The sequence below is a fragment of the Phyllobates terribilis genome, unplaced genomic scaffold (genome assembly GCF_046119375.1).
Source record: "Phyllobates terribilis strain yellow unplaced genomic scaffold, ASM4611937v1 Scaffold_1__5_contigs__length_1240528914, whole genome shotgun sequence".
Taxonomy (NCBI): Eukaryota; Metazoa; Chordata; class Amphibia; order Anura; family Dendrobatidae; genus Phyllobates; species Phyllobates terribilis.
Window position 1 is genome coordinate 1,022,542,328 of NW_027362761.1, and position 26,494 is coordinate 1,022,568,821.

Genomic DNA, 26,494 nt, shown 5'->3' on the forward strand with positions numbered 1-26,494 from the left:
TCTGGTTTAGAGAAAGCCTTCTTCTCCTTGACCTCTTTGGACAGGGTAATTTGCCAGTATCCTTTCGTGAGGTGGTGATGTACCGAGTTGGTCCTAGCCTTTCAATAAGCTCATCTACCCTAGGCATTGGGTAGGTGTTGAACTTCGAGATCTCATTGAGCTTTCTGTAGTCATTACAGAACTACCACTCCCAATCAGGTTTTGGCACCAACACTATGGGACTGGACCAGCCACTCTTAAATTCTTCGATGATTCCTAGATTCAGCATCCCATTCACCTCTTTTCGAGATCTCCTCTCTGCAGGCCTCTGGAATCTGATATGTTTTTAGATTGACGCGAACATGAGGCTCTATGCTCTATGACCTGAGTGAGGCCTGGTAACTCAGAAAACAGGTCTTTATTCCACTGCAACAGCTCCGAACATAGCCGTTTCTGTGAGCGGGACAAGGTGTCTGCCACCTTAACATCTTCCATGCTGACTTCGGACTTGGCCACCAGACAAGGAAATTCCATGGGGTCTCTGTCCTTTCACGGTTTAATCAGGTTGACATGGTAAACCTGGTAGGGCTTCCTCTTCCCTGGTTAGTGGATTTTATCGTTGACTTCACCAACTTTCTCTACCACCTCATAGGGGCCCTGCCACTTGGCCAGGAACTTGCTCTCCACCATGGGCACCAGCACCAATACTCAATCCCCTGGATTGAACTGTTTCACACTGGCTGACCTATTATACACCCTGGATTGTGCCTCCTGTGCCTTGAGGAGGTGCTCCTTCACAATGGGCTTCACATTGGCAATCCTCTCTTGCATCTGGACGATATGCTCTACCATGCTTCTATAGGGTGTGGTCTCAGCTTCCCAAGACTGTTTTGCCGCATCCAGGAGTCCTCGAGGGTGTCAACCATAGAGCAATTCAAATGGGGAGAAGCCTATGGAATCTTGAGGAACTTCCCTGATGGAGAATAACAGATAAGGAAGCAAACAGTTCCAGTCTCGGCCATCCTTCTCTACTGCTTTCCTCAACATAGCCTTCAAGGTTTTGTTAAACATCTCCACGAGTCTGTCCTTCTGGGGATGATACACTGAGGTTCTGAGTTGTGAGATATGCAGTGTCTTGCATGAAGACACTGAAGGGGTTCCCTTGATCTGTCAGTATCTACTTTGGCAGACCGGTTAAAGAGAAGATATGGAGCAGCTCCCGAGAGATACACTTTGTGGAGGAATTTCTTAAGGGTACCGCCTCGGGGTACTGGTTAGCATAATCCAGGACCACCAATATATACTGCTCAAAAAATAAAGGGAACACTCAAATAACACATCCTAGATCTGAATGAATGAAATATTCTCATTAAAAACTTTGTTCTGTACAAAGTTGAATGTGCTGACAATAAAATCACACAAAAATCATCAATAGAAATCAAATTTATTAACCAAAGGAGGCCTGGATTTGGAGTTACCCCCAAAATTAAAATGGAAAAACACACTACAGGCTGATCCAACTTTGATGTAATGTCCTTAAAACAAGTCAAAATGAGGCTCAGTATTGTGTGTGGCCTCCACGTGCCTGTATGATCTCCCTACAACACCTGGGCATGCTCCTGTTGAGGTTGCAGATGGTCTCCTGTGGGATCTTTTCCCAGACCTGGACTAATGCATCTGCCAACTCCTGGACAGTCTGTGGTGCAACGTGACGCTGGTGGATGGAGCGATACATGATGTCCCAGATGTGCTCAATCGGATTCAGGTCTGGGTAACAGGCTGGCCAGTCCATAGCCTCAATGCCTTCATCTTGCAGGAACTGCTGACACACTCCAGCCACATGAGGTCTGGCATTGTCCTGCATTAGGAGGAACTCAGGGCCAACCGCACCAGCATATGGTCTCACAAGGGGTCTGAGGATCTCATCTCGGTACCTAATGGCAGTCAGGCTACCTCTGGCGAGCACATGGAGGGCTGTGTAGCCCTCCAAAGAAATGCCACCCCACATCATTACGGACCCACTGCCAAACCGGTCATGCTGAAGGATGTTGCAGGCAGCAGATCGCTCTCCACGGCATCTCCAGACTCTGTCACATCTTTCACATGTGCTCAGTGTGAACCTGCTTTCATCTGTGAAGAGCACTGGGCGCCAGTGGCGACTTTGCCAATCCTGGCAGTGCTCCTCCTGTTCCTCCTTGCACAAAGGTGAAGGTAGCGGTCCTGCTGCTGGGCTGTTTCCTTCCTACGGCCCCCTCCACATCTCCTGGTATACTGGCCGGTCTCCTGGTAGTGCCTCCTGCCTCTGGACACTACGCTGTCAGACACAGCAAACCTTCTTGCCACAGCTCGCATTGATGTGCCATCCTGGATGAGCTGCACTACCTGAGCAACTTCTGTGGGTTGTAGAATCCGTCTCATGCTACCACGAGTGTGAAAGCACAACCAACATTCAAAAGTGACCAAAACATCAGCCAGAATCATTGGTACTGAGATGTGGTCTGTGGTCCCCGCCTGCAGAACCACTCCTATATTGAATGTGTCTTGATAATTTCCAATAATTTCCATCTATTGTCTATTCCATTTGCACAACAGCATGTGAAATTGATTGTCAATCAGTGTTGCTTCCTAAGTAGACAGTTTTATTTCACAGAAGTTTGATTTACTTGGAGTTATATTCTGTTGTTTACGTGTTCCCTTTATTTTTTTGAGCAGTGTATATTGATGTCCTCTTGTGGACTTCACCAGGGGCCCCACTAAATCCATCGCTATGCATTCGAAAGGAACATTGATGATGGGAAATTATACTAGGGGACAGCAGAAGTTGGACACTGGGAAGGTTAGCTGGCATGTGGGACAGGAAGGACAATAGCTCATTATTTCTCTATATCACCCAGGCCAGTAGAATCTCTGGAGGATCCATTCATTGGTCTTATCTGCCCCCCTAGGTGACCACCCAACACATGGGAATGTGCCATATCTAACATCCTGCGTCTATAGGGGCCTGGCACCAGTTTCTGCTCTATCAACTCACCCTTTGGCTTGGTTACTCTATAAAGTAGATCCACATTCATCAGGTGATTTTCAAATGACGCATGATTTAAAGTCACCTGACCTCTGCAGTCGATTCCAGGCAGCAGCAGTTCAGCAACTGGTTGAGTGGCGACTCCACCTCCTGTGCTGGTGCAAATCAAGTAGTGGCCTCCACTGGATATAGTTTGTTGCTAGCAAGTGAGTACTAATCAATTTGTTATTTTTTACTCATCCAGTCCATTTTGAAAGCTTTTACTTTGCCTGTACAACACATTTAAACCTTAAAACTATCTGTTGAAAAATCATATGAACAATCCCTGATATGGACAATTAAGAGGAACTAGATTTTAGGTTGCATAGCTGTGATATATTCAATTACTATTTTATAATATATATACTCCTCAACAAATTGCAACATCAAGAAGGAAAAGTCATGGAATTATGAAAATCACATGATCAATAGACATGTTAATGAATTAAAAATGCTGGAAAAATGTAAACAAATTTTTCAAAACATGTCAATTCATTCAGTATTGAGTATGAGCTCCACAAGTACAAATACATATAAACAGTATATATACAGTACAGACCAAAAGTTTGGACACACCTTCTCATTTAAAGATTTTTCTGTATTTTCATGACCATGAAAATTGTACATTCACACTGAAGGCATCAAAACTATGAATTAACACATGTGGAATTATATAGTTAACAAAAAAGTGTGAAACAACTGAAAATATGTCTTATATTCTAGGTTCTTCAAAGTAGCCACCTTTTGCTTTGATGACTGCTTTGCACACTCTTGGCATTCTCTTGATGAGCTTCAAGAGGTAGTCACCGGAAATGGTTTTTACTTCACAGGTGTGCCCTGTCAGGTTTAATAAGTAGGATTTCTTGCCTTATAAATGGGGTTGGGACCATCAGTTGTGTTGTGCAGAAGTCAGGTGGATACACAGCTGATAGTCCTACTGAATAGACTGTTAGAATTTGTATTATGGCAAGAAGAAAGCAGTTAAGTAAAGAAAAACGAGTGGCCATCATTACTTTAAGAAATGAAGGTCAGCCAGTCTGAAAAATTGGGAAAACTTTGAAAGTATCCCCAAGTGCAGTTGCAAAAACCATCAAGCGCTACAAAGAAACTGGCTCACATGAGGTCCGCCCTAGGAAAGGAAGACCAAGAGTCACCTCTGCTTCTGAGGATAAGTTTATCCGAGTCACCAGCCTCAGAAATCGCAGGTTAACAGCAGCTCAAACTAGAGACCAGGTCAATGCCACACAGAGTTCTAGCAGCAGACACATCTCTTCAACAACTGTTAAGAGGAGACTTTGTGCAGCAGGCGTTCCTGGTAAAATAGCTGCTTGGAAACCACTGCTAAGGACAGGCAACAAGCAGAAGAGACTTGTTTGGGCTAAAGAACACAAGGAATGGACATTAGACCAGTGGAAATCTGTGCTTTGGTCTGATGAGTCCAAATTTGAGATCTTTGGTTCCAACCACTGTGTCTGTGTACGACGCAGAAAAGGTGAACGGATGGACTCTACATGCCTGGTTCCCACGTTGAAGCATGGAGGAGGAGGTGTGATGGTGTGGGGGTGCTTAGCTGGTGACACTGTTGGGGATTTATTCAAAATTGAGGGCATACTGAACCAGCATGGCTACCACAGCATCTTGCAGCGGCATGCTATTCCATCCGGTTTGCGTTTAGTTGGACCATCATTTATTTTTCAACAGCACAATGACCCCAAACACACCTCTAAGCTGTGTAAGGGCTATTTGACCAAGAAGGACAGTGATGAGGTGCTGCGCCAGATGACCTGGCCTCCACAGTCACCAGACCTGAACCCAATCTAGATGGTTAGGGGTGAACTGGACCGCAGAGTGAAGGCAAAAGGGCCAGCAAGTGCTAAGCATCTCTGGGAACTCCTGCAAGATTGTTGGAAGACCATTTCCGGTGACTACCTCTTAAAGCTCTTCAAGAGAATGCCAAGAGTGCGCAAAGCAGTCATCAAAGCAAAAGGTGGCTACTTTGAAGAACCTAGAATATAAGACATATTTTCAGTTGTTTCACACTTTTTTGTTAAGTATATAATTCCACATGTGTTAATTCATAGTTTTGATGCCTTCAGTGTGAATGTACAATTTTCATTGTCATGAAAATACAGAAAAATCTTTAAATAAGAAGGTGTGTCCAAACTTTTGGTCTGTACTGTATATATCTATATATATAGATATATAGATATATATGCACATTTACATGCTCTCAATTAGGTTATTAATGGTTATTTGAGGAATGTATTGGCACTCTGAGAGCTCCATATTGCAATTGCTTATCAATGATGTCTCTGATGTGCTCAATGGGAGAAAAGTTCTGGGAAGCTGCATCCTGCAGTAGCATGTTCAGGCCATGTACCTTGCTCACAGTACTATGGACAACATGTGGTCTAATGTTGTCATGCTGAAAAACAGCTCCTGGGACACTTTGGAAAAATGGTCATACCACTGGTTCCATAATTAATCAATTTTGTACTGCATGTGAAATTGAACATCACATACTAGGAATATGTTGTCAAACAGTGTCTACACAAACTATCAGAAGGTGTTTGCTTAATATTGGGATATGAGCCAGACCTCTCACCGCTTGTATTAAAGGCTATTATGGTGCAGAGCTAGATGGCAGTGCAGCAATGTGTCTAACTTTTGTCTTGGACTCAATGATTGCTGGAGATTGGTTTGGAGACCACAATGGCAATGCCATGAAATCTTCATGAGAGAACATCACAACAGTGGAACTCCCAAGATTGTGGTGTGGGATGGCATAATGTACATTAGAAAAACACCTCTAATCTTGGTTCAAAATACACTAACAACTCAGCATTAAAGTAATTTGGATATGGAACCAGTGGTACTGCCATTGCTCTAAAGTATCCCAGGAGCTATTTTTCAACACAACAACTCCAGACCATATGTTACTCTTTCCAATTTGAGCATCTTGCATGGCCTAAATATGTGTGCTACCATGGCAGCATCTCTGGACTTTTCTCCAATTGTTCACATCTGGGACATCACTGGTTGGCAATTGCAAAAGGAGCTGGCAGTAGTGGATCTTGACAATTTGTTTGTCCAAGTGCATTTAGTGGGGTAAAAAATTCCTCAGACAACCATTAATAACCTCAATAATTTGCACGCCAAAGCATTTAAATGCATGTATTTCTGAGCATTGTGCTTATACTTTATACTAAATAAAATGAGATGTTTTGAAAAATTTGTTTTGATTTTTTTCATCAAAACATATGATTAATATGTATATCAATCCTATGATTTCCATCATTCCAAAACTTTTCCTTCTTGGTGATGCAATTTTAATGGTGAGGAAGGTAGATACAAATTCTATAAATAGATAGTTGCTTTAGGTCAGCAATGACACAATAAATGTTGACTTTAAAAACTATAGTCAGTGTAAATCTATTAGACTAAAGTTAGACTAAATTAATATTAACATTAAATTTCATTGACACTTTTTCATAGACATGCAACCAAAGAATTATCAAGAAATCCACAAAGCGTTAAATATATTACACAAGGCATGCAGTTTCATGAAGCTTAACACAATGTTACAGATATCAGATGACAGGAGCATGGCTGAGAATTGAAGAGATTAACTTGAAACATAAACTTCCCCAGCATGAACTTTATTTAATTAGCTCGCTGAATTTCAATGGCTTCAAAACCATTTTAGTTTTAGATGTCTTCTCCCATCTACTTTATTATTAGGTTCAATAAAAAAAAAACTACATTGTATCCTAAAAGGATAATTCATTCTGTACTGCACTGTACTTATTTTGTCTGTATTTTTATTTAGACACATTTTAATTAGCCATTTATTTTGTGATTATTTTTTGCATCTTTTTCATAATAACCTGTTTTCCCCTATGGATACTATTTCTGCTTATACAGTTTACAGCTTTATTTAACTAAAATTAATGTTTTGTACGTTTCTGTGTATAGATAATATGTTTGACTAATAAGATTTTTCTATAAATTGCATTTCCTATCCATGGGAAAAAAATAATACATGATTACTTGGGGCACCATCAATTACTACAATGAATGAAGCATTTGGCTATTTCCATAAACATTTAGGGATTGAATAGTGGCCCACCTATTCCCCCACTCTTCCTCTCTCACGTGGCACCCCATTTTAGTAACTGGTGGGGTCTTCGACCAATCATACAATTATCATTTTTCTCCTGGGGATATGTAATAATTATTGATTTTACATAGCTCTTTGAGCACTTGAAATATTCAATAAAGAATTTATTTAAATACAGTATGTGTACTCAATATTAATAAGAAATATTTTTTAGCTTTCTCTAAGCTCTTTCACAAATTTTTAAGTTGATCATAAGTCACCAGTAGGAACAAAAGTAACACCTCAGTGCTGTCTTCTAATTTACTTTTGATAACATGCAGCAATGTATTTTTAAAGAAACACTGAGTTCGGTTTTGATGCTGATTTGCCAGAGAATCTGCAACAGAAATCAAAGATTGATCCGAAGATTTTGTCATTGTGAAGAGTTGCCCACTTACTAAAAACTTTGATACTTTTCCAACACGAAGCGCCATATTCGTTAATATTATTATTGTGTTTTATTAGAGATTTGCTGGATGGGTTTTATTAATGCTTTGCTTGCTCGTCAGTGTATGTGCACTAATTTTACTTGCAAAGTGTCCAGCATTCCACTGATCTCATCAGTATCTCAGGAGCCTCTAAACCATTGTTCCAAAAGCAAATAAGCCCATTGTGTGAGTGTTGATTGTGGACACAGTGGAGCCCTCACCACAGGAGGTCTTACATGGAGTCTCAGGTGAAGGCTCTTGGAATATTCTTCATGGTTTCAGCTAAAGTAAATGCTTAAGGGGGAGGGTGTGATCACTTCTGACCTTTGGATGGGGCTGACCCCAGGGAGGTAAACGGACACATGTTTTAGTGAGGAGTGGTGGGAAGGACATCGAAGGAATAGGAGGGAGACTGTGGTCTGGACCATAAATGGATCGATGGAATATGAAGATCAGTACCGACTGGGCTGGATAAGTGTGCTACAGTGTGGATATGTCATTTGGATATAAACTTTCTTGAAGGACTGTTGCTACTGGATACCTGTGCTTTCATCGTTTTATCTGTCGTCTGGAGAATCATGTGACGCGCCCCCTGGGCCTGTGCTGCTGCTGCTGTGCAGGGGGAATACCCGGAGCCGGATCGCTGTGGGTTGTAGTTCTCCGTGGCAGTGACCCGGTCCGTGCCCAGGGTGGTCAAACCAGTGGCAGTCTATTTGTATTGGAATAAGTGTCCGACTACGCCACCCGTGTATTGCGGTCAGTGGGGACCGCCGCTGCACTGCCGACCGCTGAGGCTGATGTTGGTTGCGCAGCCGAGTATTGGATAACTCCCCACGGGAGGAGTATTGCCTCAGGGCAGCTAAGGTGGAAGATGATGGGAGTGATGGTGTGAGGGTCCCAGTGCTAATGGTGCAGGAGCGGCAAGGAATCACAGAGACGTGTGGTGCAGTTCAGGGTCTTTACTGATGGTACAAGGCAGACCCTCCCGGGAGTACTGGCTATTATAAGGGGCCTGGTCAGTCTGCGAGCAAGCAGGAGTTCCCCTGGCCAGGTGGAGTTGTAGGCCTCCCCGTTAATCTGCACTCTTCCTGGCTACCTTGCTGTCAGCGGTTACAAGTAGCCCACGTCCCTGAGTATACCGTGTGGTGCTCACCCGTATGGCTGGTGACTTGGGGCCTTCTGTTAGCCTCCGCTCCTGGATGGCGGCGCTGCTCCCTTCTCTGTGACTGAGCCTCCGGGCTTCTATGGCCAGAGGACCTGGAATCCCCTGCCGGCTGGTTTCTGCTGCTGGGTGTAGATCAGTCCCCACAGCCTCGGACTCCTGTGTCCGGTTTTAGTGTCCTTGTCCAGGGCGAGCTCTGCTCAGCTCCAGCCCCTGGACTTCTGCTACTGCTCCTACAGAGCTCCTAGTTCTTCCTTTCCCTCTCCAGGCTCTGACTCTGTCTGCAGCTTCACTCTGACTCTGTCTGCAGCTTCACTCACTAATCCCGCCCCAGACCCAGTTTATAAGGGCAGATTCCTCCCCTCCCAGGTCTGGGTGGGCCGTGTTGCATGTTTAGGGATCCTGACCAGAGAAACCTCCCACTTGCTCTCAGACATAATATCTCTATTACTGTGGCAACCAGACCCCTGGGGTGTCACACATGGACTGTGGCTACAGACTATACAGGCTGGAGATACGAAATCTGTGGTCCAACCAAAAGTTGGGAAACAGTGAGTATGGCCTGATACAAAACCAGTGGAACTACTGATCCCAGGTTGGGAACTTAAGGACTGAGAGAACTGTATTTTTACCATTTACCTGGAATTGCTGTATTTACATGGATGTGATTAATAAAATATTGTTGCATCGTTAGCATGCCTAGGTGATTACATACAACCCACAACATCAGATCTTCACAGTCATACATTCACAGTGTGATATCTGATCGATCTGTATGTGGAATAATTCAATGGGGTTAATTCACACACAATCTCACATCACTTAGTTTCATAACCTGGATCAGATTTTAAATCCATGGCACAAATAAGTTTGTATTCCCAATAAAGTCAGTAGAAGGTCAAATCCATGTGTCATTCATAATGCCTTCATTTTGCATCTGTTTTCCATCTGTGATGAAGCTTCATACACTTTCCAAAACCAAAGGCATCATGAGAAATACCATATGAGGAGGAAGAAGTAATTAACATAGCAGACAAAACAGAGTTTTTTCTTGACCTAAAATACCGTATATACTCGCGTATAAGCCGACCCGAGTTTAAGCCGAGGTACCTAATTTTAACACAAAAAAACGGGGAAAACTTATTGATTTGAGTAAAAGCCTAGGGTGGGAAATGCAGCAGCTACTGGTAAATTTCCCCATCCTGGTATGCATTGCTCCCTCATCCTCAATCCTGGTATGCATGGCCCCCTCATCCCCAATCCTGGTATGCATGGCCCCCTCATCCGGATCCTGGTATGCATGGCCCCCTAATCCCAATCCTGGTATGCATGGCACCCTCATCCCCAATCCTAGTATGCATGGCCCCCTCATCCCCAATCCTGGTATGTATGGCACCCTCATCTCCAATCCTGGTATGTATGGCACCCTCACCTCCAACCCTGGTGTATATGGCCCCCTCATCTCCAACCCTGGTATGTATGGCACCCTCATCTCCAATCCTGGTATGTATGGCCCCCTCATTCCCAATCCCCCCCTCATCCCCAATCCTGGTATGTATGGCACCCCTCATCCCCCAATCCTGGTATGTATGGCCTCCTCATCCCCCAATCCTGGTATGTTTGGCACCCTTCATCCCTCAATCCTGGTATGTATGGCCCCCTCATCCCCCAATCCTGGTATGTATGGCCCCATCACTGCACACATAAAAATATAAACACTTATACTCACCTTCCTTCCTCACCTCTGGTCCAGCGCTGCATCCTGTTCTGCTGCACCAGCTCCTGCCATCATCTGAGCAGTGCATGGCATCGCTGCCATGCGCTCTTAGATGCTGATGTGAGCTGCCGACATATTCACTCCTCTCCATGCCGGGACTGTGGGCATGGAAAAGAGTGAATATGCATTCTCTTTAGTAGCAGGCACTGTCAGCACGAGCTGCGGCTCAGCACTCCAGTGTGCCCCCTACTAAAGAGAATGAATATTCATTCTTCTCCATGCCCATGGGAGTGGGGATGAGGGAATGTTCATTTACCTTTAGCAGCGAGCACACGTGGTAGCTGCAGCAGCCAGCTACTGTGTTTGCCCCACTCCCCGGCCGCCGCAACCCCCTCACCATTATCCACCACCAGAACTTCTATATAGTTTCAAAATACATATTAGCATTCCCAAAGCAATGCAGTACAATCTTCAGGCATAATGTTATAAAGCAGGGGGAGCTTAGCAGATTGATGTACAGTGTTGTGAGAAAAGACTAGGTATAACCTGTATTTTCCTCATTTAATCCTCTACTCTTTCTGGCATTTTTTGTCCAGTAGGCGAGGCTATCAATAACTGACAGCTATCTTTATATAAGTGTGCATATAGAAATAACTTTCAGTCACTGATGGGACCACCCACTGGACTGGAAATCCTAGAAAGAGCAGAGGTATAAATGAATAAATCACAGGTTATACTGAATCTTTTCTCACAAAATCACGTATCATTCTGCTCACCTCTCCTTCTCTATAACATGGTGCCCGCAGATTGCATTGCATTTTCTTGGTGACAGGTTCGCTTTAAGTGGCAAATAATTTGATCGCTTATCTCCACAACGGAGTGGTGAAATAAAAAAATTATGTTTTATTCTGCTCTTCAGCACCTATTACATCATGTGCCCAGTTCAATATGAAGCATTTGAAGAAAGGTTCTCTTTATCTTACAGTTACCACCCTCATCTCCAGCAGTCAGTTGGGTGACGGGAATGCTGCAGAGTTGAGTCTAATTGTGAACACTTCTACTAGTTCTCTTCTTATATTGCTGCCAGCTTTGCCAATCATTCTGCCAATCATGAGCAGGCATCCACATAGGGTAAAAAGAACAAGCCCGCACTATAACTTAGAATAGGCTTAGTGTGAGACATAATGCTCTCTACACTGCAGAGTGATTAGATGAGCCAGAATACAGCAGACCTGTGTGTGACTAACAGCTGTCATCTTTCATCTAAAGCAGTCAGTGTGAGGGAAGGGCAGCAGAGTTGGAAGCACTACACTTGCTTTGGCAATGCCAATGTGTGTTTGGTCCTGCCAATAAAGCTTATTTGAATTTAAATTTGATAGGAAAGCGACTAAAGCGGTTTGTAATTATCCTCAATGTCTGCAGCACTGCCCCTCGTTTCATACTGACTGCTAGTAATGAGCGCTGAAAGTTGTCAGTTACTCACACTCAGTTCTGCTGTTTCCAGCATATGTAGTCACTCGGCAGTGCGGACAGGAGACTGTTTGTCGATGCATGTCTCATACTGAGCCTGTTTTAAACTGTTGTGGGTGAGTTTTCTACTTTTCTCAATGTCTTCCTGTCTGCTTATGATTGGTCAGCTTCAGAGAGAGTATGAAGTACAAGTCCCCAGCGAAATCTCTATAATGATAATGTCTACTTTGACTTAAAAAATAACTGTTAAAGTGCCAAATACTTTCATTGCTAATATCTCCTCAACTGAGAGACAAAATGAAATAAAAAATTGATTCTTCTCTGTAGCCAGTATTACATTGTGTGTCCCGTTCTGCTTGAAAAATTAGGTCAGTGGTCCCCATTAAACCAATCTATAGGTTCAAACAGTAAATTATGAAAATGTATAAAATATTGAGTGCTCATTTAACTGCAGCAAATATTTGGCTTTAACAAGATTAATCTTTTTACTTTGATATTATTATGAATAATATCATGCAATTACCTAAGATTATTAAGTAATGCAAAACCAAAAAACTGTCACAATGAAGAAATATTAGAAACATTTTTCAATATTCAAGATCCTCTTGCAATATTGTAAGATATTCATATACTGTGTTTTATTATAATTTCCACAAGAAAGCCACGTAAGCTAATACATAGCTAAAGCTTTGCAAGTACAGTATAAATTAATAAAAATATAAATTACTATTTTACAACAGCAATTATTTAATCACAAAAACTAATGAATTTCACTCAATGCAGAGTAAGCTATTGTTCTTACAGATGAGATAAATTCTCATTTCATATCAATATGAAATAGAAAGCAGAATGATGTTATCTACTGTAATAATAAAATGTTTCCTTTAAAAAAAAAGACAGAGTGGTAAACACAAGGTCAAGTATGGCATTGGTCCATTATAGTAAGTTGCTTTCATGTGATGGGCTTGTATTAACATCAATTACAAGAGAGTCAGGTTTTCTTTTAGCTTACATAGAGTTATGTTGCAGATGTTCATGATATTAAAGGTAATGTCAATATTCAGAATGTTGTCTCTTTTTCCAGCAACAAAGAGATTCAAGTAGACCTCATAGAGATCATATGCAGCTTTAAAACACATGTACAAATATATATAATGGCAGTAATGTTAGCTCAGTTCAGTTCAGGAGAATAGTCTGTCAACAAATAAAAGTGAACGTCAAGCTAACTCTGATATATTTTCAGAAAGAAAAATGCAACAGCTGGATCAGCCTATGATATCTGGAAACACTGGATGAGTGACATCAAATCTGCCTTTATACCATCATTTAAAAATCCATAGAGTATAGGATTTAGACAACAGGAGACCATGCCAAGCAAGTGACAGATGCAATAAACTAATTTGAAATGTCGATTGGAAATTAGATTGGCATTAAAGTCAGTTACAAGGTGAAAGAGGTGAAGCGGCATCCAACTGACAGCAAAAGCCAAGATCAATACGGTTAGTCTACAGAACACGCGCCTAGACCTCTTCTTTATCCGAGTTATAGATTTAGATACAGAGTTAATATTGTGTAGTTCAGAATTCTCCTCCGGCTTCATTTCAAAGCATATGGGAACTCCTGGTAAATAGACACTCGAAGGTAAAGTGTGGACACTAGTGTGGATACTAGTGGGTAACATGTGGCTCCTCTCTGTTGTGGACGTTTCTGGAATGTCTCCAGTATTACTCTCTTGGTGTCGTCTTAGTATCGCTGGGACAACACTTGCTGTTTTTTTGCTGTAACGCTTTCTATGTTTCCGTACACAAGAATAACTCCACTTTTGACTGCTACAGATTTCTACCACCGATTGTTTTGTTTTTGGTTGTTGAAGGGTCAAATTGATCATCTCATTTTCTTCGACTTTCACATCTTTGTTGGGTAATCTTGAACTTATACTTCGGCAAACACTTGTATGACTTATTGTTAGGCAAGACAAAGGCAATATATACTGTACTAATAGTAATGAAATAGTGAACGCAATTCTGTAGGAATCAGATGGCCAGGATTCAATGCACAGATAGCTATTCATTAAAGGTTCTAAATTAAAGGCTTCTCTCAGATTAATAATTTTGTGAAAAACAGGTAAAGGGGAGCATATGGTGAAACCAAGAGTCCAGACAGTAGCAATCAGAAAATATCCATGGTTGGCAGTTAGATTGGTCGAAAGAGGATGTTTTATCATGTGGTACCTCACCAAGGCAATGGACATGAGCATCAGAGTAGAGATTAAGACGGAGACACACTGAAGGAAAGGCACTACATGACACATGACTTCACCAAAGATCCACTGGTCAAGCAAAACACATGTCAGAGTAAATGGTGAGCAGAACAGCACAACTAAAATATCTGAAAAAGCCAAGTTTCCAATAAGGTAGTTAATTATAGTCTTCTGCTTGCGTTTTCTGAAAATAGCCAGGAGAATTAAGAGATTTCCCATGAATCCGAGCAAGCTTACAAATGTATATAGCCCAATTAAAAAGTATCGTATGTCGTCTACACTGCTGTTGTAATCCTCCCAGGAAGGAAAATTAGTAGCTGATGTTTCAAAGGTGCTGTTCTCTTCTTTCATAACAGTCCGGTTATTAACGTCTTTTATGTCCACATCCATTTCACAGCCCTAAAGCACAAAGAAAAGCAATTAGTGAACCCATGTAAAAACCAAAAGTTATAAAAGCTGAAGAATTGCTGATTGGTTACTGGTTCTAAAGTTACAAAAGTACTAATTTCATAAAATATACATAATACAAAGATTAAGGATACATTGAATGTAATTAAAGCATCAACTTTACGATGAGTTGCTCATTCTTTCCTTCTATTCATTTTCTGTATGCACATTATTTTCTATGTTTCTTTGTGTACTTGGTAATGGAAATGGAGATTGGGGATGCATTATTATATATCAGGAAACCAAAAGGCAATATGAAGCATACTATTGTATACTGTATGTGCCAAGTTAGAAATTGATGTGCAGAAAAGATAGCAGGCATGCTCATTGTTATCTTTCCCATTGAGTAATGTCTATTGAAATGAAAATGGTTAACAAAAACATGTAATCGGATTAATGCTGCCCGAACAGACACTGATTATTTCATGCAACATGAATCATATACTAGGAAAGGTCCTCGGTGCTACCCGTAGGAAAGGTCCTCAGTGCTACCCGTACCCAATCCATCGCGAGACACCGCGTGACCTGACGTCACGCACACCACGTGACCGGACGTCCCACAGGTCCTCGCAAACAGGAAGAAGGTATCGCTACCTCCGAGCGCCCACCACCACCGGAGCCTCCGGCCGGGACTCCATGTGCGGCGTGACCCTCACACAAACAAGCGCAACAGCTCTCATCAACAGGTCAGTAATTTACAGACCTCTACAACACCGCCAGTGGACTAAGTTATTAGAAGGTACGTGCCAGCACTATCATCTGCCGTCTTAACTGCACGGTCACTACTATACGGTACACCACCGCTGACCTTCAGATGTAGATAGCTACAATACATTGGCATCTACTCCTGTCTGGCACCCGTTGACAGTGAACACGAAGCAAGAATGAGGAATTCCTCTCTTGCTCATCCCTGCATCAGCACAAACCGTAATCTGCTAATCCAAGTACAGCAAGAAGGCGCTCTACATGTGAGATAGTGCTCTCACCAGCGCAGGGTAATTTACCATCCTTAGCACCCTGATAGTATACTCCAATACTATACCTCCTTCTAAATCCCACTTTTTAACCCAACCCAGATACGCAGGAAAGCCGGCAGCCACGTAAACCTTCCTGGGTATATACTCCACCAGCCTCCTAATTTCCTCTATAAATCAAGGTAACCCCTGATCCAATAGACATCCAGCTCTCATTTCCAATCAGTCTCCCTCATCTTTATTAGCCTTATTTGCCTCCACAGACCTCCATTCACAGTATCCCCACGGATCTGCAACATCTACGTAAAACGCCTACACCTAAACACAGGTAGTATTCCTCTACAAATTCTTGGATATAGACAAGTTAATCCTATGCAATAGGGCCTATAATTAATTCCTTCCCTCTTCTTCCCTTCCAGGCCCTCATCCCTACCTCAAGCCATCTACCCTTTAACCTCTTGAAGCACACTCCAAGCAAGATCCATACTAATTGTATTTTTAAGTTGTAAATGGTCAGCCATCATCATGGTTTTTTAAAAAAACAAAAACAATTTTTATCTATGTTCTTTGCCAACATCTTTTAATTATCAAATAAAATATTTATTCATTTATCTATTTGCCTACAGTCACCTCCTTTTAGTACCTATAATCTACCAGGACCAGTGCAGATACCCTACTCTTGTTTGTATGAATCATATACTGGCTGTGTGATTGCAGCCAGGGATGTTTTACTCTAAAACGCTACAGCATTTCAGCTTAAACATAGCTTGAAAAGCTACCGTGATTACCGTATGTGTCTCAGCTGACTAGTATAAGCTGAGATCCTGGCAGCTTCTGCCAGCCTTGAAGCTCTGATCACCAGACTCAACAGTATCTCCCAATGTGAGTACATAAGGAGAAAACTATCAGTCAAATGGATCGGGGCAGGGAAGTCCAACTGAGGATCCGCTTCAGACTTGCCAGCTGAAACTGTCCATGGACCGCTTTTTAAGGTATGTTCACTCTAAAACATATCTGGCTGCAATCATCCAGCTACTGTCTGGTTGATATTGTCCATGGTCAAACAGTATGAATCTATGAATCTAATGACAGGTTCCATTAAAGTATAGTGGCAAGTACAGAATACCTTTTTTCCCTAACACTTCTTACTGAAAAATGTTTACCACTGGTGTTAATGTCTGATCATTAAGCATCATGGGATCAGTTCTAATACAAATATAATACATGCTCACTTGGCAATAAATCTTCAGGCATGGATTGCAAGATGCTAGAGAAGAACTACTATTATTGCTGTTTTCTTGCAGAATGGGAAATAAATAAGTGTCATGTATCCAATCTATTTATCATGCATTCTCCTAGGCATTCTGCATATTTTTTAACAAAGCCAGTCAATTATAATCATGTACTAATTGATAGTCAAATATTAGAATATAATGACTTTCTGGCCACGTGATATATTTTCTATACTTGACTCAGATTTGTAAATACAGTACCTTGAAAAAGTATGCACACCCCATTAACTTTACCACATTTTTTTCATGTTATACCCACAAACTTAAATGTATTTCATTGGGATTTTAGGTGATAAACAAACACAAAGTAGCAAATATTTGTGAAATGTAAAGAAAATGATAAATGGTTTTCAAATTATATTAAAAATATAAATTTGAAAATTGTAATGTGCATTTGTATTCAGTCTCCTGTAGTCTGATACTCTAAATTAAATTATGAGTGAAAAATTGCCTCCAGAAGTCACATAATTAGTAAATTTACTCCATCTGTGTATAATTTATTCTCAGTATAACTACAGCTGTTCTGTGAAGGCCTCAGAGGTTTGTTTGAGAACTTTAGGGATCAAACAGCATCATGAAAACCAAAGAGCACACTAGACAGGTCATGGATAAAGTTGAAGAGAAGAGTAAGCAGGGTTACGTTATAAAAAAATAGCCCAAACTTTGAACATCTCATGGAGCATTGTTTAATCCATCATCCAAAAATGGTAAGAGTATGGCACAACTGCAAACCGACCAAGACATGGTCGTCCACCAAAACTGATGCACCAAGCAAGGAGATCATTAATCAGAGAAGCAGCCAAGAGGCCCATGGACACTCTGGAGGTGCTGCAGAGATCCACAGTTCAGATGGTAGAAAGCAATGGTAGAAAGTAGAAAACCATTTTTGAAAGTAGGCCATGAGAAGTCCAATTTTCAGTTTGCAAAAAGCCATGTAGAGCACACAGCTAGCAAGTGAAAGAAGGTGCTCTCATCAGAGCAGACAAAAGTAGAACTTTTTGGGCTAAATGCAAAACGCTATGTGTGGCGGAACACTAACACTGCGCAGCACCCTGAAAACACCATCCCCACCGTCAAACATGGAGATGGCAGCATCATGTTATCGGAATGTTTTTTTCAGCAGGGACAGGGTAGCTGGTCAGAATTGATGGGAGGATGGATGGAGTTATATACAGGGCAATCCTGGAGGAAGATCTGTTGGAGGGTACAAAAGATTTGACAGTGGAGCGCAGGGTCACCTTCCGGCAGGACAACGACCCTAAACATAATGTCAGAGCTACAATGTAATGGTTTGGATCAAAGCATATTAATGTGTTTGAATGGCTCAGTCACAGTGCAAACCTAAATCCCATTGAGAATCTGAGGCAAGATTGGAAAATTGCTGTTCACAGACGCTCTCCATCCAATCTCATTGAGCAAGTGCTAGTTTGCAAAGAAGAATGGGAAAAAATGTCAACCTCCAGATGTGCAAAGCTGGTAGAGACCCAGCCCAAAAGATTTGCAGCAGTAATTGCAGTGAAATGTGGTCCTACAAAATTTTGACTCAGGGGGAGTGAACACGTCAAATTTTCAGATTTATGTTTTTAAAATTTTTAGAAAACAATGTAATGCTCCTTTAAATGTCACAGATACTTACTACTTTGTATTGGTATATCACATAAAACACCAATGAAATAAATTTAAGGTTTTGGGTGTAATGTGAAAAAATGTGGAAAAGTTCACTTTTTCAAGGCACTATAACTACCTTATATAATAGAAAAGCCTTCATTATATTATTGTTATTTTTTGTAAACAACATTAATAAACCTAATTACATGTTCTTAAACTTATGAAGTACATTTTGTCCTTGACTATATTTGTTTTATTATTCACGTTACTCATCACATACAGTACCCATATTCTCTTCCAATGTGAAGTATTTCTTAGAGATATTTAAATAAACTTCAACGATCCTCTTCAGTTTTCTCAGTAACCAAGCAACATTTAAAAGCTAGAAATCAGCTCATGAACAAAATATGTTTAATGATTGCAATTTGTGCAGTACGTTTACTGCGATATCTTCATTCAAGGTTAAGAGTCTGTTGAAAATCTGCTTCAAGATGAAAATACCAAACACCCTATAATTCTCAAGTTTTATTTATTTATCCTGAAGATTGTCTAAAGATTTTCTACATTTGCTAAGGAAACAATATAGAATCATCAGTTCAGGTGCATAAATGTTAGTCGTCCAGTTTCTGAATGGTTTTGAAAAGCAGACATAGCAGGGTTACTTCTGTAAGATTTAATCAAGTATAGCTTTCTCTGAGATCTCTGCCCACCAATCCTAGTTGACAGCTCCTCAGTATCCCTACTTCCTGCTGCTGCTGAAATTTTACACTGCTCAGTACAAGCTGCAACTTGCAATTGCGGTTGGTGGGAAGAAACTGAATACACATGGAGTTATGAGCTCTCCCACTCATTAGTTAGACTGATAAAGTGCTCATCTTAATTTCAGGATTATAAAACTATTCTGACAAGCCCAATAAATCATTCATTCTTGAGTTACTGTATTAAAGGAAACCTCTCATGTCCAAAAACATTATTTACCTGCACATATAGGGTACATAATTAACATTAAAATCCTGCCTGGCTGCCTTACTGGAGCAGCAGCTGCAGGGAGAAAATGATCTTATATCCTCCTTGAAGCTGCTTGCTTTCAGTCATAGGGAAGATGCAGGGAGCTGTAAAGGGAATCTGTTGCAACCCTGGGCGATATCAGACCTCTACTATGGCCATACAGGGTATAGAAAAGTAAATCTATACATACCCATAGTAGAGGTCTGATTGCAGAGAAAAGCACTTTAATCAATTCTTTTTTCCACAGACTTGGCACCCTAGGGACGCCAAGTAATCCCCGCCTATCTGCTTATTATTCCCTTGAATCCATGCCTCTCTGCTTAGTTATCATATCCCCCCTCCCCTGCACATCACAGGGCCCTGTGACAGACCCTGTGACAGGCCCTGTGAGGTGCACTGTGCTCCCTGACTTCCGGGCATGCGCAAAGCATTGCTCACATAGAGAGCGCTTTGCTTCCTCCCAGCCCCGTCTACCTATGCTCTGTGCCGCAGGGTTCTATTGCGCAGGCACCGGGGGATCACTGTCACTTTCCGGTGCCTGCGCAATAGAAACCTGCGGCGCAGAACACAGGTAGACGGGGCCGGGAGGAAGCAAAATGCGCTCTATGTGAGCGATGCTTAGCGCATGCCCGGAAGTCAGGGAGCACAGTGCACATCACAGGGCCTGTCATAGGGCCCTGTGATGTGCAGGGGAGGGGGGATATGCTAATTAAGCAGAGAGGTGTGGATTTAGGGGAATAATAAGCAGATAGGCGGGGATTGCTTTGCGTCCCCGGACACCAAGCCTGTGGAAAATAGAATTGATTAAAGTGCTTTTCTCTGCAATCAGACCTCTGCTATGCGCCATACAGGTATGTATAGATTTACTTTTCTATACCCTGTATGACCATAGTAGAGGTCAGATATCGCCCAGGGGGGTGACAGATTCCCTTTAACAGTCACTATTCACTATACTGTGAGCACGGCTGTAATAACTCTACAGCATTGTGATTTACAACCTCTCTGCAGAGTATTATGTGTGGAGCAGGTTGTCAATTAAACTGCTCAGGAGTGATTACAGCCGTCCTCATGGTATATTGAAAGTTGATTGTAACCACTCCCTGCACCACCCCTATAACTGAAAGTGAAGTCTATACAACTTAATTTTCTCGCCATAGCTGTTCCTTTAATAAGGCAGCAGGTTGAATTTTTTTTACTTTATTTTTTTTATTTAACGCTATTTACTTGCAGATTAACCCTATATCTGCAGGTAAATAGATGTTTTGTACATGATGGGTTTCCTTTAAACAATGTTCGAAAGTATGTTGTCGCCAAAGATTTATTTTCAGCATTGAAAGTGGAGTAATTATTGTAAGCATAAATTTTACATTTGACAAAATATGTAAAAGAACAAAAATGTTCACATTTGTCAGACAGCCAGAGCAGCTACCTAATATTGGAACAGTTTAAAGAGTTGGCAGATGATTGCAAACATGGGCCGACAGTAGCCATCTGCCAGCTGGATACTTGATTTCACGAGAAAATCATAACAACCTTGATTGGATTGTCTACAAGTATGCCAACTGTTTTAAGGCTACACTAGAATTATCATTCCTGCCACCAGAAGCAACAAAAAAAATAAATCCTAACAGTTCTAGCAAGTTTATACATTTCTAGCTTTAAATGATAAGAATCACAGGACAACCAACTAGTGTTTAGTGCTAACTCAGTTGCAACTGCCAGAAGAAGATGCATTTTTCATTATTAACCAGTTATGACCATGCAGCCTCTAGCCATGTTGGTAACTGCTGGTGTATGAATCCATATATCACAGCACTGTTAAAATATCTCCTTTGACCAATAAATTCACCTCTTCTTTGCCCACAGTCCATATACTACAGCACTCGCCTACCCTCGGTAAATTCATCCAGTCTCCAGACAACCAGGTAAAGTATTGGAAAAGAGGCAGGAGAGCACCTATGTCCTGGTAGGTAAAAGCCATCAGATAATGGTTGACACTGAAAACTGTGAGGCTAATCAGGATCTTCTTTGACATTATATTTGAAGACTTTATTTCCTTGTATTTGTCCTTCCAGAAAAGATATATAATAATACTACATAAACTGCAACAAGTAAGCAATGGGGGATATTATAGCCACTATCAATAGAAATGTAAAAGCAAGAAGTGGTAATATTAAAATTTAACTTTTATTTGATATGCAATAAAATAGGTAGGCAAAAAATTATAGAGTTATACACCTACCTAAGAAACTAGGCAAAAGGTGACCAGGTGTACGCAAATTGCACTTAGGAACACTGATAATTTTGAGTCCGACATAAGTATAGTAAAAGGTGCTACTGTGCTGCACACCTATCCTTTAGATAACAAACATGGCGCTCATGGTCAAATTTGACCATCTAGGAGGATAAGGACTGGATGGGCAGTTATGCTGGAGCATTCCCAGTCATGAACGTCTCCCCTGATGAATCTGGATGAGAGGAAACTTGTAGGGAGCGCAGCACCTCTATCTCTCTTCTATGTGACCAGTTAGTGGGACTTATAAGATTGATGCCACACTGGCACTGAGCCAGCCATACTGATTTGCAGGACTTGGTAAGACTGTTCCAGTTTTTTCTACAGTAGTAGTCCTTTGCACTCTTTGAGAGGTTTGTTCTGACTTATGACAGACAGAGTTTGTCTTATTGCACTATGTGTTTTCTGTAGTGATTTGTGTATTTATATGTTTGTCCTGTATGTTTGTAATCTAAAGGATAGGTGTGCAGCACAGTAGCACCTTGTATTATACTTATGTCGGACTCTAAATTATCAGTGTTCCTAAGTGCAATTTGCGTACACCTGGTCACCATTTGCTAGTTTCTTAGGTAGGTGTATAACACTATTATTTTTTACCTACCTTACTGCAATATCGTCTGGGTATGCATTGGATCTGTATGGGTATAGACTTTGGCTAGAATTATACTCATTTTAGTGGTTGATATATATACTTAGTAAAAATTTCTGCTGTAGAATTTTATATCAGTACATGCACTTGTCTCTGGATTTGAGGTCATGAGGACCTTGTGTGTTTAATTTGTGATTTGAGTAGATACTCACTTTGATCTATTTTATTGCATATCAAATAAAAGTTATATTTTAATATCACCACATCTTACTACATAAGCTGCAAACAAATATCACAGTTGATCACAAACAAAATCTTCTAGAATACAATGCGATATCAACATAAAATTGTTGGTCTGGCTCAAGTTCATTTTTCATGTTGCCAATAATATAGTCTTTTTGCAATTCTTATTTTATTGCTTTGTCAAAAACAAATTCAGCTGTGAACTCTTGTTTTTCAAATATCTATTTATCACATTGTTTAACCTGCAGAATAATCTAAATTCTATATGAAGTGTGCCTAGAAGTTGCACACAATGTCCTAATGAAAATGCAGGATAATGACTAATTTCTCATTCATAGAGGCTGCCAACAAGATATTATCCAAAACTGCTGTTCACTCACAGTTCCATGCAGCTTGGAAATGCAGACTACACCAATTTTAATGAACATGAATAAGGTAGTGTTGTGTGCACAGACCTTCCATGGTAGCACACAGAGAACTAACAACTTCTTGCTCAAAACCTTTGGGCACTCTATGTAGTCACTAGTGTTGAGCGCAAGTGCTCGTTACTGGAGTTTGCCTAGGGTGCTTAGGTATGCACCGAGTATCGCGGGTGCTCGAGTGACATGTTTTAGTCCCCACAGCCACATGTTTCGCAGATGTTTGACAGCCACAAAACATGCACTGATTGCCTGACAAACACAGGCAGTCCCCGCATGTTTTGTGGCTGTCTAACAGCCATGAAACATGTGGCCACGAGGACTCGAACATGTCACTCGAGCACCCGCGATACTCGGTGCATACCCGAGCACCCTAGGCAAACTCCAGTAACGAACATTATGTTCATCAGTAGTAGTCATTCTTTATAGTGAGTTTACAAAATCTTGATGGAACTATCGATAACAAACAACATTCCGGTGCCTGTCGTAAAAGATGAACATGTTCAGAAAAAGCACAAATGTTGGTCATGTCATAGCAGTCTATAGCTCTGTTGGGGGCCTTAGTGATATGTTCTACTATTGGATTTTATGATTATACCTTATACACTTACAGATAGAATTCTTAGGTGTAAATGAGTAATCCACAATTATTTTATTGTGTTATTAATAATCAATATGTTACAAATCACAAGGAATTTTTTTGTGTTATCTGTATGAACCTTATAATTATTTTTGAATGTGTTTTATTAACATTATTTTGTCTATTTCTGTAATTTACTAACAATGCTATAATTATATGTCTGGTAAAATAAGAATATAGGGGCCACCTACATACAAGTGCAACTGCATTGGGAAATTTGATTTTCTCACTGTTTTCCTTTATTACTTCTCTTGAAGGGAATGATTTGGATGATGGAATTATATTAGAAAATCACTGCTATTACAATCCCATTAAATACAAACACATGTTTAACTACACTCAATGGTCTCTAATTGTTAGTGTTATTATTTTGCTAAACAGCTGCTTTCATACATCTATCCACAATACCATATGACAATCAATAACTAATTATAATTTATAACTACTTGTAACTAATTTAATATAATATCGTTATTTGTTGAAAGATTAATGCTGACACCTGAAAAGCTAAACACATGGAACACAGGAACACATAGCAACAAGCTAACATATGCCACAAATATTTGGACTCACATGTATTTCACACCTCAGTGACATGACTAATTGCTACAGATTGTATAACTATAAAATGCGTGTAGAATATTATAAAAATGTGCAAAGAGCAGCTGTTATTGGGGATATATACAGTACAGACCAAAAGTTTGGACACAACTCACTTAAAGATTTTTCTGTATTTTCATGACTATGAAAATTGTTCATTCACACTGAAGGCATCAAAACTATGAATTAACACATGTGGAATTATATACTTAACAAAATAGTGTGAAACAACTGAAAATATGTCTTATATTCTAGGTTCTTCAAAGTAGCCACCTTTTGCTTTGATGACTGCTTTGCACACTCTTGGCATTCTTTTGATGAGCTTCAAGAGGTAGTCACCGGAAATGGTCTTCCAACAATCTTGAAGGAGTTCCCAGAGATGCTTAGCACTTGTTGACCCTTTTGCCTTCACTCTGCGGTCCAGCTCAGCCCAAACCATCTCGATTGGGTTCAGGTCTGGTGACTGTGGAGGCCAGGTCATCTGGCGTAGCACCCCATCACTCTTCTTCTTGGTCAAATAGCCCTTACACAGCCTGGAGGTGTGTTTGGGGTCATTGTCCTGTTGAAGAATAAATGATGGTCCAACCAAATGCAAACCGGATGGAATAGCATGCCGCTGCAAGATGCTGTGGTAGCCATGCTGGTTCAGTATGCCTTCAATTTTGAATAAATCCCCAACAGTGTCACCAGCAAAGCACCCCCACACCATCACACCTCCTCCACCATTCTTCACGGTGGGAACCAGGCATGTAGAGTCCATCCGTTCACCTTTTCTGCGTCGCACAAAGACACGGTGGTTGGAACCAAAGATCTCAAATTTGGACTCATCAGACCAAAGCACAGATTTCCACTGGTCTAATGTCCATTCCTTGTGTTCTTTAGCCCAAACAAGTCTCTTCTGCTTGTTGCCTGTCCTTAGCAGTGGTTTCCAAGCAGCTATTTTACCATGAAGGCCAGCTGCACAAAGTCTCCTCTTAACAGTTGTTGTAGAGATGTGTCTGCTGCTAGAACTCTGTGTGGCATTGACCTGGACTCTAATCTGAGCTGCTGTTAACCTGCGATTTCTGAGGCTGGTGACTCGGATAAACGTATCCTCAGAAGCAGAGGTGACTCTTGGTCTTCCTTTCCTGGGGCGGTCCTCATGTGAGCCAGTCTCTTTGTAGCACTTGATGGTTTTTGCAACTGCACTAGGGGACACTTTCAAAGTTTGCCCAATTTTTCGGACTGACTGACCTTCATTTCTTAAAGTAATGATGGCCACTCGTTTTTCTTTACTTAGAATTTGCATTATGGCAAGAAAAAAGCAGCTAACAGTCTATTCAGTAGGACTATCAGCTGTGTATCCACCTGACTTATGAACAACACAACTGATGGTCCCAACCCCATTTATAAGCCAAGAAATCTGTTATGCACACGCCCGGACTGACTGGCGTGTGCGGGTGTTGTGGTTCCACTGGACCATGGACCGGAGAGTGCCTGGAGGGGCGTGACTAAGTATCTGGCCGATCCGACCAAGGTGGCACGACGGCATACGATGCCAGTGCAACAGGGAGAAACCGGGCAGAGGGACCAGGTGCTACTCCAGGTAAAACTCCGGACACGGGGGTTGACCCACACTGGGATTACTGGAACAGGCAGGTTAGGCTGGCACAGACTGGTGGATGTAAGCAAACACAGCAGGTATGCAGATGGGTGGATACAGGCGAGTATGCAGGCAGGGAGGTACTGGCCGAAAGGACGGGCTGGAGCACAGAAAGGTTAAGACCCAGTACAGACTGGGTCACAGAACCGCAGATGCGGTAGACAACCACAGCAGAGAGGGAACGCCCAAAGCGGTGGGCAAGAACAGAGCAGGACGGGGCTGCAGGAGCAGCGAGCACAAGCAGGGCAGGACAGGACTGCCGGAGCAGCGGGCAGAAGCAGGGCAGGACAGGACTGCCGGTGCAGCGGGCAGAAGCAGGGCAGGACAGGACTGCCGGAGCAGCGGGCAGAAGCAGGGCAGGACAGGACTGCCGGAGCAGCGGGCAGAAGCAGGGCAGGACAGGACTGCCGAAGCAGCGGGCAGAAGCAGGGCAAGACAGGACTGCCGGAGCAGCGGGCAGAAGCAGGGCAGGACAGGACTGCCGGAGCAGCGGGCAGAAGCAG

The 26,494-nt window shown here is 41.6% G+C and overlaps 1 protein-coding gene across 1 annotated transcript in view; it reads right to left on the bottom strand.

Moving 5' to 3' along the window:
- Positions 1-12,642: 12,642 nt before the first annotated feature.
- The window catches only part of NPY5R (neuropeptide Y receptor Y5), a 130,625-nt gene continuing 116,773 nt past the window's right edge, over positions 12,643-26,494 (bottom strand). The window contains exon 3 of the mRNA XM_073656382.1: positions 12,643-14,635. Within this exon, the coding sequence (XP_073512483.1) occupies positions 13,247-14,635 (1,389 nt within the window). The 3' untranslated portion in view covers positions 12,643-13,246. The remainder of the gene's footprint in view (positions 14,636-26,494) is intronic.